General features: G+C 39.7%; 1 protein-coding gene across 1 annotated transcript in view; it reads right to left on the bottom strand.

The window, feature by feature from the left end:
• The window catches only part of KCNQ5 (potassium voltage-gated channel subfamily Q member 5), a 221,007-nt gene that overhangs the window by 75,501 nt on the left and 130,990 nt on the right, over nt 1-14,516 (bottom strand). Inside the window, exon 10 of the mRNA XM_006168334.2 lies at nt 6,934-7,154. Within this exon, the coding sequence (XP_006168396.1) occupies nt 6,934-7,154 (221 nt within the window). The remainder of the gene's footprint in view (nt 1-6,933; nt 7,155-14,516) is intronic.

The following is a 14,516-nucleotide window of genomic DNA, read 5'->3' as shown; positions in this document are numbered from 1 at the left end:
CCATCAGGTCTGGGACTCAAACTGCAGTCAGCCCTGTGGGAGACCAGCACCCTAACCAACACATCACTTCTGGCCCCCTGCCTGCTATTTTCTACTCCTCTGGTACACATGAGTGTGAAATAGTAGGAGACAACTGTGCACTTCTTTTTGTTATGCCAGAGAGTGTGTGTGAATGTGCATGCATGAGTGGTTTAGAGAAAGAGAACAAGAGAGACAGAAAGGGAGCACTCCTCAGTGGGGCCTGGTCATACTGCAATCCCTTTCCCCCCGTTTTCTCCATCCCCTCAAGATCTCGGAAACATGTGCACATGTGCCTGGTGAGTTTTTCGAGCCATCAGGCTAGGATTTGAACTGTGGTCAATTTGAGACATGGCTCTCTCTGCACAGCACTTAATTTTGTACTATTGAGCTGGTCCAACTGTGCCCTTTTTACGTGTAAAATGTTAATCTCATTAAAAATTATAGCAAAGAGGGCTGGCTCCGTGGCCTGGTGGTTAAGGAAGCTAGATCCAACATATCTGGTGGCAAGGTTTGAACCCCAGTTCTGGAGGTTTGAAAAAACATGTCAGGCAGGTGTGTGTGCCTGCCCAAAATTCAGACAGCATGGGTAAGTGGAGGAGAGGGGAGGCTGCAGGACCATGCCCGATTGGGGTGCTTTCTCTCTCTCTCGCTATGTCTCCAGTGAGTGCATGGATCCTCTGGCAATTTATATATATATATATATATGCACACACACACATACACACATATATGTATATATGTATATATTTATATATATAAAATAAAAATGTGGATGTTTATTGCTTTTTAAAGAATCATTAAATTGTAAGAATGTTACCATCTGTAGTAAAGAGTATCAGATCTTGCAGGAATTATTAAAATTTATAGATGAACCTTAAATTTCTTTCCTTTTAAATTTTGGTACCTTGCTGTTATGGATCTATTATGTTTTTCTCTTGTTCTTTTTTTTTTTTTTTTTTGAGAGGTTTTTGCTATGGGGCGTGTGCACTTGCCAGACAGACAGAGAGAGACAGAGAGACAGGAAGCGAGAAATCATCCCCCAGGGGGGATGGTCACGCAGCAATCCCTTCTCCTCTGTTCTCTTGGGATCTTGGGCACGTACGCACATGCGCCCGGCATGAGTTTTAAGCCACGGGGTCTGGAACGCGAACCGTGGTTGACTACATGGAAGTCCAGTGACATAGTCATTATGCTAACTGCTGGTCCCTCTCTTGTTCTTTTAAAAAAACTATACTAGAGGTCATGTGTGTGAGAGAGTGAGAGAGAGCCCCCCAACATGGTGTGACTCCTTTTTCCCTCTTTACCTGTCAGGACTGTGGGCACACACACACACACACACACACACACACACACAGTCCCTGCATGATTTTTCAAGCCACAGTGACTGGGAGTCAAATCTCACTCAACCAAGTGGGATTCAGCTTTCCACTCACTGGCTTAACCAATAGGGGGGTTAGCAGAGGCCCATTATTTTTCAAATGTAACTTCTACTTATTAACTTAAAGGCTAATTTGAATTTCTATTATTCTTTCTTTTATTCATGCGCTCTCTCTGAGCATGCCAATGAGTAATACAATGCCCAAAATACATAAAGAAAAGAGAGAAATAGAAGAAAAGAGCCCAGTAAGTGAATGAACAAATAGGCCTGGAATAATTGGGAGATGGCAGTAGTGTTATGTATTATTTTCTATGGGTAGCAAGTGGTTTTTAGAAATACTTGAAATCTGAAGCAGCACTATCAATATCTGTAGGAAGAGAACCTCCCAAGACATAATGCTGAGCTAAGTCAGTGGTAAGGATTCTGGACTACTGGATTAAATAATGAATCAAGAGCCACCACTTCTTGCAGGTGGGCAACTGACATAACTGCTTTAATAGAACCTCACCCAGTCCTCTGCTCACTGAGGGAACTCAGAACCAGTCAAGATGGGACTCAACCAGAAAGAAGCCATTCTTTTCTAACCAACAGAACTGCACTTATATAAAGTGATCTTGAAAATGGACGACAGGAGACTTCTTCTGTTTGTGATCTGGTAGAGAATAGCACTTCTTTTCTGTCTGTCTGGCTCCAAGCCCTCTTTGCAGATACTGCAAGTACTGTGATGGATACTGACGGCTCTAGCGAGTCTTTTAAAAATTCTTTCCCTCTGGCCAAACAGCACAAATAGAATTCATTTTCCATATTCAGAAGTCTATGAATTTTATATTTAAATGTGCTCAGTCAACCATAAGGGCCTTGCAACATGGAGATGAATGCTTTCTGAAGCCCATATTAGAAGAATGTGGACCTATTTCATGTGTAATATGTGTGTTTTTAGCACAGGGTGAACCCAGGGACAGGGCAGAGGATATAGATGTGTCTCAGGTCACCAGGGATGCTGTGACCTGGTGAGCAGCAGCACTGTTATAAATTGAATAGTGTGCCCCCCGCCTTCATATGTTGAGGTCCTAAGCTCTCAGGACCTCTGAATGTGACTATGAAACTGAGCAAGGACCCCCTGGTATATTTTCTAAGGTTCTTGAAATATAAGGTCCATTTACATTGTAATGGCCCAGAGTATGAATGAGGGCCATTTGACCTCTAAAACTCTCACTTGAAGGAAAGATAAGGTTTATGTAAGATGTTTTGTAGGCTGGAAACTGCTGGTTGCGAGCTCAAAGACTCCAGGCTGAATGGCTCCAGAAATTTGAAGAGAAATTTGACTATCTAAAGTCTCACTAATCAAGAATGCCCACAAGATGATCACACCCTCTTGAACCAATCACTGAACTGATCATACGCCTGGGACCTCTGCCCCTAATTTTGCCCTTAAAAACGCATTTGGGCAAAAAAAAAAAAAAAAAAAAAAAAAAAAAAAAAAAAAAAAAAAAAAAAAAACCGACAGTCGGCAAATAGTCGCCCATGGTTCGAGTCCCAGACCCAGTGGCTTGAACTCACGCCAGGTGTGTGTGCAAGTGTGCCCAAGATCCCAAGAGAATGGAGGAGAAAGGATTGTGATGTGGTTGTCCCCCTCAGGAGTGATTTTTCACTTTGTGTCTCTCTGTCTCTCTCTGTCTTTCTGGTGAGTGCACGTGTCCTATAGCAAAAATCTCTCCAAAAAGACTCCCAAAAACAAACTGTGTCCTATAGCAAAAATCTCTCTAAAAAGACTCCCCAAAACAAACAAAAAAACGCATGTGGGGAACATCTTGGGGAGACCGGGTCGTCTCAGCATGAGCTGCCCGCTCTCCTTGCTTTGCGCATTGCAATAAAGCTGTACTTTCCTTCATCACACCATGTGTTTATGGTTTGGTTTTATAGCACTTGGGTGAGAGAACCTGATTTGAGTTCAGTGACAATTCTATTTGAGATAGGATCTTTAAAGAAGGTGCTTAAGTTAAAATGATATTAGTAAGGTGGGCCCTAATCCAATATGACTGGTGTTTTTCTTTCTGTTTTCTTTTTTTTTTTTTTTTTTTGGGATTTTTGTTTTTTTTTTTTTTTTTTTTTTTTTGCTATAGGGCACGTGTGTTTGCCGAAAAGATAGAGAGAGACAGAGAGACAGAAAGTGAGAAATCAGCCCCAGGGGGGATGGCCACACTGCAATCCTTTCTCCCCCATTCTCCTTTCGGGATTTTGGGCACGCATGCACAGGCACCCAGCATGAGTTCAAGTCACTGGTTCAAGGACTTGAACCGTAGTTGACTACATGGGAGTCCAGCAACATAGCCATTACGCTAACTGCTGGTCCCATAACTGGTGTTTTTCTAAAAGGAGGAAATTTGGACACACGTGATTACAAAGGAAAGAGTATGTGAAGACGAAGGGAGAACATGGCTAAACTTTCATTGTATAAGCCACCAGCCTGTGGTGCTTTGTTACGCAGCCCTGGCAAAAGAATATAGTTCTATTTGTAATGCAAAGGTTAAACCAGTTTATGTCTGCACTCAGTGAAGGCTGGTCCCCATCACTGACATTGGTGCTCCTACTACTCAGTGAAAAGTCAGCCTAAGGAGAGGTTTGGAGAGCACCAGCTCCCAGGGCCCCTCACGTAGAGGGAGGGGAGGGGGCAGCATGTGAATGGAAGGGTATTTCTCACCAGCAAATCTTTTTTTCCCTTCCTTTTACAAAAGCTTTACATGTTTGTTGTAGAAATATTGGGGAAAATGAAGGAAATGAAGAAACAAAAATAACTGTAATCTTACCACTTAAAGTAAATGTTCATACATTGTAAGTTTTTCCAGACCATTCACTACAAATGCACAACTTTATATACATTTCTTATAAGTGCATACACACACACAGAAAAGCTTATAAAAGTTGCAGAGGGCCAGTACTGAGGCTTGGTGGTTAAGGAAGCTGGATCACCCAGGGCTTACTGGGAGGTTTAAATCTAAGTGCTGGTGGCTTGTAAAACATGGCAGCCACTTGTGTGCACATTCCCCAAATCTCGTTAGGATGGAGAAATGGAAGAGAAGTCATTGTGCTGTGACTATGACCCATTGAGAGGTGCTTACACCCTCTCCTTCTCTTTTCATCTCTCTGGGGAGCACATGTGCTCTCTGGCAAATTAAAAAAAAATGTCTATAGGGGTCAGCAGGTGGTGTGATGGTTGAGGTGCTGGCCTCCCATGTGGCCAACTGTGGTTCAAATCTCTGGTGGCTTGCTTTCTTATGCCCCTCTCCATTCTCTCTCTAGTGAGCACATATGCCCTATAGCAAATTTTAATAAATAATAAATAAAATTAATAAATAATTCTTAAAAACAGTTTCTAAAGAAATGGAATTAAAGTAAAAGTTTATTGTATTTATTTATTTAGCTATTGGGTGTGTGTGTACTTGTCAGAAAGAGACAGATGAAGCGAGCGAGAGGGGCCAGAAAGAGACAGAGAAAGAGAGAGAAAGTGAGAAATCTCTTCCCCACACCACAATCCTTTCTCCTCTGTTTTCCTCTCGGGATTTTGGGCACATGTGCACATGTGCACATACACCTGGCATGTTTTCCAGGCCACAGGGTCCAGGATTCAAACTGTGCAGTAGGCCATGTGGGATCCAGCTACCTTAACTGCCACACCATCTTCTGTCCCCACAAAGTAAGAGCTAATTTGGTATAAAAAAACTGTGAAATCCATGCGTAGTTTTTTCATATGTGTTTTCCACAAATTTTTAAAAGATCTCTTATAAATCTAAGCTATATATAAAAAAAAGAAAAATTAATTTTTTATGATCAGCCTTCCATGCTAATAATTTTATTTTATAGAGATTTTTGTGATAGGGTGCTTGCACTCACCAGAGAGATGGAAAGTGAGACATTACCTGGGGGGATGGCCACACTGTAATCCCTTTTCCTCTAGTCTCCTTTTGGGATTTTGGGCACACATGCACACTTAACCAGCATGATTTTAAACTCCTAGATCAGCGACTTGAACTGTGGTTAACTGTGGGAGTCTGGCAATGTAACCATTCCACAATCTGCTGGTCCCTATGCTAATAATTTTTAATTTATGGCATCATTTCTAATTTTCATTGTTGACTCATTATATTAACCATATCCTAGTAATGGAACTGGAGAGTAGAATGTGTCTAGGCTTAGGCAAATGCAAAGACTTTTGATATATTTTACCAAATTGTCCTCCTAAAAGTGTGTACCCACTTATTTTCAGCAAATCTATTCTGGGTTCAACTTAAAGCCCTGTTATCGGCAACTCTTGACTCAGCTTCCCAAAGTTTTTTAGCCAATCTCTTAGGGAGGAGAGTATAGACACTGAATATCAATGCCACAAGTGGGTCAGGAGGCTGCAAGTGGCTTGATGGAGGAGTGTCCAGTATTACTGGAAGAAGCCTTTTCTACACAGTGACAGAAAGAGGGGCAGCATAGCAGGACTGTCATGTTCTGCAGCTTAGATGGAGCTGCAAACTCCACCAGGAGGAGCCACGTCAGGTCAGCAGCTGATGGTCTCTGTGGAGAGCATGGCATCGATGGGCTTGTGGAGAATGAAGAAGAGCTCTCTGAGAGTAGACGAGGTATTCCCAAGGATCTCTGAGGAAGAGGGAGGGACCCGTGGGCTGAGATTCTAGTAGGTTCACTGTGGGGAGCCTGAGGATCACCATAATTATGACCCTTGGCTGTAACTTTGTCCCTCAAGCTTTCAGGCCTGGGAAAACACAGGTTATTCTAGGGAATGAGAATAGAAGGACTGATGTGTTAATGGAAGATGCTATGTGATTTTGGTTCTTTGCCCAGGATAAGAGATCCCAGGGGGCATACTTAAAAGGAAAGCCAAGCTAATCTTAAGTGAAAAAGAAAACGTTTTATTTTATAAACATGAAAATGTGGCATTTAATAAAAAGTGTTGGCAACTGAACTTCTGGTACATAATATGATAAATAAAATAGGTTAATTCCCCTTGGGAGAAGAACTGGATTTATCATTGAAAACTTCAAAAGAACTTCCAACAGGCATCTCTCTGAGGAAGATAAGCAACACTTTCTGATTTAGAGGTAGATGGAGCATGTGAGATTTGGGAAACTCAGAATCACAGTTGACCAGAAAGATGCTGTCACTCTTCTTACTGTGGTTGTTCTTGGACCTTTGCTGCTCAGACATAGCATATATATCAGATGACAGTCATATTGATCATGACATGGGCCTTGTCTGAGAAATAAATGCACTGTGGCTATGAGTAAAGAATGAACAGTTTTGTTCGGCTTTGAAATGTAGATTTAGCTACCAAAGTCACTTCTAAAAGTAAACTGATGTTCTGAGCTCTTGCCCATGGCAATGAATAAACTTTCAATAAAATAAACTAACAATTCTTTCCTTGGGGTTGTTTCCCTCTATATTCAAGTGGTACCATGGAGAATTAATTACTTTATAATCTCATTCACGATAGCCTATCAAATTAAAAATGGTTATGGAAAAACAGGGCTTACCGTCTATCACTGGTTTGGGTTGAGAACTTTTGAGGCGCAGGGAGGGCCGGAAGCGGGTGCGGTCGTTGAAGCTCCAGCTCTTCTGTACTTTGGTTGGGCTGCCCTCGGCTGTGATGTCGGTGCTTGGGGACCTCCTGTCACCAACAGAGGCTTGTCTGCTCTTAATACTCTGGCCCCTCGGGCTAGCCATGCGCACTCGCTCCTTAAAACTTAGCTTCTGACTGTGAAGAACAGAGGCATGGTTATTCCGTGTCAAGCAGTTCCCTTTACTTCACTTAGGCAAATACTTTGATGAAATTGAATATGGTCAAATATTTCAAAAGAAAAAGATGTTTGAAGCAAGAAGGAACATAGCAATGCATTTTTCCCTTATTGAAAAATTGAGCTTTATTGAATCTGCTCTCATTCTTCGAGTCATTCTCATTTTACAGGTATGTACACCCTTCTTGGATTCCTCACAGAAAGGACTGAGACCAAATATATCAGTTTGTCCACAATAGCACACTGGAGACAACCAAGAACTGGTCTGGAACTCACTTTAAAAACAGTTGGGTGATTTTAGCTTTAACCTCAACTTTGCAGAATTTAGAGAAGTTTTATTTGGAAACGTATCTTTTTTTGTCATTTCTAAACGTTTCTATAGGAAAACAGGGATGACAGTTACATACATACCTACATTAGGCATGCATTTTTATACTCCAGGCAAGATTGGGGTATCCATAAATTCATGCAATCTCATAGCAGTTGGTAGCACTGCATATCTTAAACATTCAGTACTTAACATGACATCTTTCAAATGTGTACATTCATTCTTGTGAGACAAAAACCACACAAGTTAGAACAGCCCCAACAAATAATGAGTGTGATGACTGATTAATGGAATGAGATGTTATGTTCACTAACACAATTTCCTGCTATCAAACAAGTTATTGATTTGCTGTGGCAGCTACTGGTAAATTCTATTTGTTCAGACATTTAGTTTTCTGATACTGACCAGGATTGAATCGTTGTAGGCTGATAAAGGATGCATTAACAGCAGCAACGAAATCCAAAGCCCATCTTCACACTTTCCTAATCAAGAGATGTGGTGTGATGTGCCGGGAAGGGCAAGTTGGAATCAAAGAGACATGGATTTTGGAGACCTGGTCCCTAACATGGAGATAAAAGGAGCAACATAGCTAAAAGATTTTGGTGGAAATCAAATAAACTGTAAGAAGCTTTGTGTACCTATTTTGTTTGTTTTCTTGTTTCATTTGCAAAGTTCTTGTGCCATTCATGAAAGGTGACACTATTATCTGAGAGGCCCAGGACTCTGCAGGGCCTAAAGGAATGATGGGGCAATGGGTTTCACAGAGAGTATCTTGGAGCAGCTACTTGAAGTCATGCTGCAGCCTTGGTGGGGTATGAAGCAGTGTTCTCATGGATCAAGATTGTCTGAGACGAAGTGGAGGTCTTGTTTTTTCCACTTACCGCAATGTCCACTGTCCCCAACTGCAGCATGCCAACAGCAAATGTGTTTAGTGGATATGTGTTTTATAGCTAACAGAAACAGTAACATTTATTTTTCCATGCCTAGTTGTGTAACAAATGGTATTTTAAAAGGCATCACATAGTATGTGTGTTCCCATGAAAACAAACCAAATCATGAACTATGGTGGTGAGAGTTCTGATAACAACAAATGAGTTGACCATGCAACTGACAGCTCCCTCTGAAATGCGACACGGCTAAGTCCAGCATAAGTAGCTGAAGGCGCATGCAAAGAACAGGCTGGGCGGTTTTGTGATGAGGTCAGGAGGGTTCAAGAGTTCTTTACAACAGTCTCATCAGTTGAAGGACCTATCTGTACTTTATAACTGTATGCTTAAATGAGAGATTACATTAAATGTGATTAACAATAATATCATAAAACTGCATCTTTTTACTCACAGGCTAGGTTCACCATGTCATCCAAATGCCTTCAATTATATTAATATTTTTTTTCTGATGCCAGAGGGCATGTTCATTTGCCAGAGACAGAGAAAGAGAGAGAGAGAGAGAGTGAAAGCAACCCTCCCCCAGTAAGATGTGGTCACACCATGATCCCTTCTCCTCCATTTCTCCAACCTGTCAGGATTTGGGGCATGCATGCACATGCGCTCAGCATGTTTTTCAAGCGGCATGGGCCAGGACTCAAACCACTGTTGGCTATCTGGTGTCTGGCTCCATTCACTACTAGGTTATGTGGGAATGGGTGCTCCAAAAGCCTTCTATTACTTAAAGAAATCCATGAAAGGAATAGTGCCCAAAAGGTCTACTTTTGTAAGCTTTTAAAATTTTTCTGATAAAAATGTCAAAAGTCTTTGGTTTCAACACATTCGCTTCATAATTTAAATTTATTATGAGCTGGTTCAGGCGGCATATTCTCACTTCTGTACTATTTAGGTTAATGAATGGCTCAGGTTGACATGACTGTCATTACCAGTGTCCTCACTGTTTTCCTCTATTTTACCTATTACCTTTCTGGAACGATCGAATGCTAATTACTATGGAAGGCTGGGTTTAGTTAATATTAATACCAAACCATTTTCTCAATCTTTCAAGATATGTTTCTTTCCTGTGCCAACTAAATTAATGAACAGGAAAGTGAAGAAAAATCACAAAATCATTTTCTCTGAACTTAATTTTTGTCTTTTGAAACAATTCAATTATTAAATGGCAAAAAATATTAAAAATGAAAGTATTAGCATCAAATTCACCATAGTTAAATATTTTGCTTATGATTACAAAATATTTAAGAAGTTGCTCCTATGCTGATATTTTTCAAAAATTGACCCTCTGAAACACTTTGATATTAATTCTATGAATTAATGCAAAGTGGGAATAATATTCTTTGAATCTCAATATCATTTAAAGCACTTAGAGTTGATATAAATGAATTCTAGGTACCATTTAACTTCTTTAAACTAAAAAATATTTTTAATATCTATTTAAACATCTCAAGAACTGTTTTCACATTGAGTAAACATATTATACACTAAGGTAGAAGAAAGCTGCGATGTTTTCTCTTTCTTGTTTGACATAATTGTAAGAAAGTTATGAATAAGGTCCCAATCCAGAACTTTTTAACCAGTTTAGACAAAATTTTCCTTTCTAAGGCATTTGTTCTTGTGTCCCCTTATAAAAAGTTCACTTTCATAAGTTTTTCTATCTTTGGAAATCAACAGAGTATCTTGATTAGATGACTATTAAATTAATTAGTTAGCTATTATTAAAAACACACACTGATTAAAAATATAAAATCATTGTACATTAAAGTTTTCATTATTTCTCTGCTTTTTTGTGATATCTACAAATACTATTTTAGTGGAAGACTAGTTGTAATAGTGTTTTTAGGAAGACTGCCAGGAGGTCTCTGGAGAAAGTGACCAAAAGGTCCTGGTGATTATTGATTGGAGCATCTTTCTTAGGATGCAATCTCACATTCCCAGCTGGGCGGCATGTGCAAGGGAGCCTGTGTAGGCGCCCTGCAAGGTAATTCCTCCCTCTCTAGGAGCCAGATGTGAAAGTTATCCAAATGGCCCAGCATGCAGTCTGCTACTGGCTGTTTCCTGCCAGGAAACTGCATGGCCTCATCATAACCCCACATAATCTTCTAGGACTTAGAACGTTGCAGTTATTGTAATGCCTAATTAGGGTGTTAGCCCTTCATAAGATAAGCAGCCTACAAATTCTCGCCTCAGGCACAATATGGCAACTGAGCCGTAACAATCCTGAGCGTGCAGCAGCTCAACAGTTGTCCAACCAGCAGAAGCGTACAGGGCTGACTGCCAGGACTCCGGGAACCTGTCGGTTTGTCCCAGTGGTGGAGAGGATCAAAGCAGGCAACAGGCAACAAGGAAAGTTACGAGCGGGTTGGAAACCTTATTCGAAAAGTCCCTAGGAAGAGTGAGTCTCTGAACAGGGCTCAGGTGGGGTGGCGGTGTGACCTGGTCATGCACCTGAGGTTAGTTGGCATTCTCAAATCTCATGTCAACAGCCAGGATGCTGGTACCTCTGCTTCCGTGAGGTGTACATTCTGAAGAGCTTCTGCTTATTACTACAGAACTTACTAGGAGTGAGGGAAATAGAGCAGCACATTACTAAGCATTGCACCACCAGGAAAGTGCTTAGGGGGGTTTTCTTTTTCTTTTTTCTTTTTTTCCCTAAACACAAAGCCATTTGGCTTCATTGTTTTTCACACATAGTACACAGACCATTTAAGCAATGAGTGGTGACTATGTAGTTTAATTGTGCTGCTTGAAATATATACAGTGCTCTTAAGGGTTTGGTTGAAATAATTAGCTGGTAGTCTATGAGTTAGCACATGTTTCATATGAAAATAAGAGTGAAGTATTTTAGAACATACTAACCTTTGTAATAAATACCAATTCAACATAGACTGAGGAATTAAATATTCCAGAACTTTAGGAATTAAAAAGTCTCAGAGATCCTTAAAGTAGATAACATTAATTGCTTTGAAATTTAAAAACGTAAGTTCTCAATATGCACGAAATACCTGCAGTTATAGTTAATATAGGTAACCAATCATCAGATGTAATACATGTTCAAAAAACAGGAGAGAAAATTCTAGGTTTGGCTGGTTTGTAAAAAAAAATGAAAAAAATTTTTATTTGAACTGCTATGATGTTTTAAAAATACTAAAGAAATCTCTTCCCTGTATCAATAAATTTGAACAGGAGAAACCATTTGAAAAGACTGTTTTTGAAACAATTTAACATTTTGCCAATAAGAACACAAGTTGACTATGCTGGAGAAAAAAAAAAAAGTCTAGCCTTACTGAGTTTAGTTTAATGATACATGCAGATCATTCATTGCACACAGAAGAAAGAAAATACAAATAATGGACAACAAATGCAGGAGAAATATAAGAACACGCAGTCTTTTCTACCAGTATTCTAGAATTTTCTCCTTAGTGCCACACACTGCCTGAGAATCCGACAAAGCAACCACACAGGAGCAGTTGAGACAAAGCATTCAATGGATCACAGACAAGACTATAAGGAAACAAAAGGATACCATTGTGACTTGAGTTTCCATACATGCTTTGCAACATTCTCACAGGTACCTGTGAAAGCAGCTTTAAAGGCAGTCTACTGTGTAAGGAGTCAGAGGGGTCTAGCAATGCTTTACCAACTGCAGTTAAGGCAGCTAACATGAAGGAGGCATTTAGCCAACCATCGTTAAGAAGGCAGGGTAAGTAGAGGCAGTGAGATTTACACATAAGCCTCTACCACAGATGCAAAGATTTGTTCTTATAGCAACAAAAGCTTAGGTAGAAAGAGGTAAAAGTGTCCTTATACCAATGTGTTGACTGACAAATATTTGACCAGTATTGATGACCTGGTCAAGGAGGAAAGGAAGATGACATCGGTGAGAAAACTGAGTTAATCTAGCAAGATGGGATCACAGATGAATTCTATTCTTGAAAATAATAATTTATGTCAAAAAAGAGAAAAACTGTCCACTTAAAAACATGAATTGAACAAATACTTAATAAGATAGCTAATTAGAGTAAAATCAATAAACACATTCACTACCACCTATATGAGATTAATACTCTTTTAATGTGAAAACAAAAGAAAAGAAATGAATAATAAAGTGAGGCTAAAGAAGCTATATTTATGATCTAGGTAGAGGTAGAACAGAGAAGGCTCAGTTGAGACGAATAGTAATTTTTACCTGAATCCTGTACCAAGGAGAGCCAAAGCAACCTGATTTTCACTATTGCTCATCTGAGCTGCATTTCAAAAGCTCTTCTTGAGACTGATGGTTAGTATTTTTTTAAAAAAATTTGTATATATCACAATATGCTGCCGTTCTTCGGCTCAAGACATTATAGATTAATTTTTAAAAAAGATACCCTAACCTCATGTAGAAAGACAACATCTTTTTTTTTTTTTTTTAAATAAAAACATTCCAAAGCAGGAAACATAACTAACTAAGGGTTATACAGATGTGTTTGATGCCTCAATCCATTATGTGAAGGAAAAGGCTCTCTGTGTTTGACCTGTCTACAGTCGTGGCTCGCTCATTCAGCCAAAGACCAAGGCCCATGGAGAGAGGCACTGGCTGCTGGATTGAGCTCATCTACACTTGGGTTGACACAGAGGAAAACCACGAGGGAGGATTTAGGAGATTTCAGGCACAGAGATAACTAAAAGATAAAATCCAGTGGCTCCTACTTGGGCTTAAGTTTGTCTATTCTGCTTATCTGAATCACCATCAATAACCCAATGGCCCCCAAAGGCAGTAACCAGCTCTGCAATTGGGCAGCATTAATTAGTTCAGTTGAAACAGGGTCAAGCATTAATTAACAATATTCTCAAGGCAGGTCTGCTCCTCTCTCAGTGAGAACTCTCATCAATGTATTTTCCTTTGTGCATTTTTTGCTTGGGTAAGAACAAATGCTTACTTCCTTTAGATTACAGCATTAAAAAAATTTGTCAGAGGGCATGTGTGTTCATAGCAGAGATAGAGATGAAGATAGGAAAAGTGAGAAAGCATCTGCCATTGGGAATGGTCCTGCCACAATCCCTTCTCCTCCATTTCTCACTCTTTTTAGAATTTTGGACACATACACACATGCCAGATGTATTTTTCAATCTGCAGGGTCCAGACTCTGATGTGAGGTTGGTCATGTGGGATCCAGCTGCTTTAAATACCACACCACCAGGTGGTATTCTTCTTACACGTCTCCTCTTTTCCCAGTTTTATTGATGTTTTATCTCTCCTCATATAAACTACTTGAGGTCAGGGATATTTTTATTACTTTATCCAAAGATTATTTATTGAGCACTTCCTCTGTCATAGTTATATGCAGAGTGATGTGATAGGTAATTGGAGAACAGGAGACCTAAGTGCATGAAGGATAGGGATTAAGTAAGTTATCTAGGCTAAATAGTGGTCCAGGGCTTGTCTTAAAGTGATTTTTGCCAAATGTCCAAGAATGACAGAGAAGCAAGAAATTTTGGTGTGATTCTCTATGTCATAAACCCAGTTCAATAGTTCTGTACATATTCAAACTTACAGGTGAATAATTCTTGTAAGCATGAAGAATAGACTTAAATGTTTTAGATATATATGAACTTCTTATAATTTAGAAAATTTGAGTGGAATTCTTTTTGAATTGTGACAGCTGAGTAGGAGATTCATTTCTGGACTAGGACACACAATAGAGACTTTAATTCTGTCTGTTTTCTGTGGTGCTAACATTTATTATCGTGTTGGCCCAAGTTGACCTCTTACTCAGGGTTGTCATAAGGTCAGGCTTATTCAAGCACCTTCATGTGAACAGTTCCATTTCGGAGGATGAAATTAAAGTGACCTATCAGGTAGCTCTTGGGGTTTGTGCCAAAGATGGTCCCTGTCCCTAGGATATGGAGTCAACCCATCCTTTGAGATGATTTGTAAATGGGTAGCTACTAAGACATGGAAAGTTTATTTTATTTTTTTTTTAATATCACTGAAGTGACTAAAACATAGATTTGTGTAATTTTATTTTATTTTTTTTGGTTTGCTATTGGGCACATGAGCTTGCCTGAGA

The sequence above is a fragment of the Tupaia chinensis genome, unplaced genomic scaffold, assembly GCF_000334495.1.
Source record: "Tupaia chinensis unplaced genomic scaffold, TupChi_1.0 Scaffold145685_1, whole genome shotgun sequence".
Lineage (NCBI taxonomy): Eukaryota > Metazoa > Chordata > Mammalia > Scandentia > Tupaiidae > Tupaia > Tupaia belangeri.
This window is presented reverse-complemented; position numbering and strand designations above follow the sequence as displayed.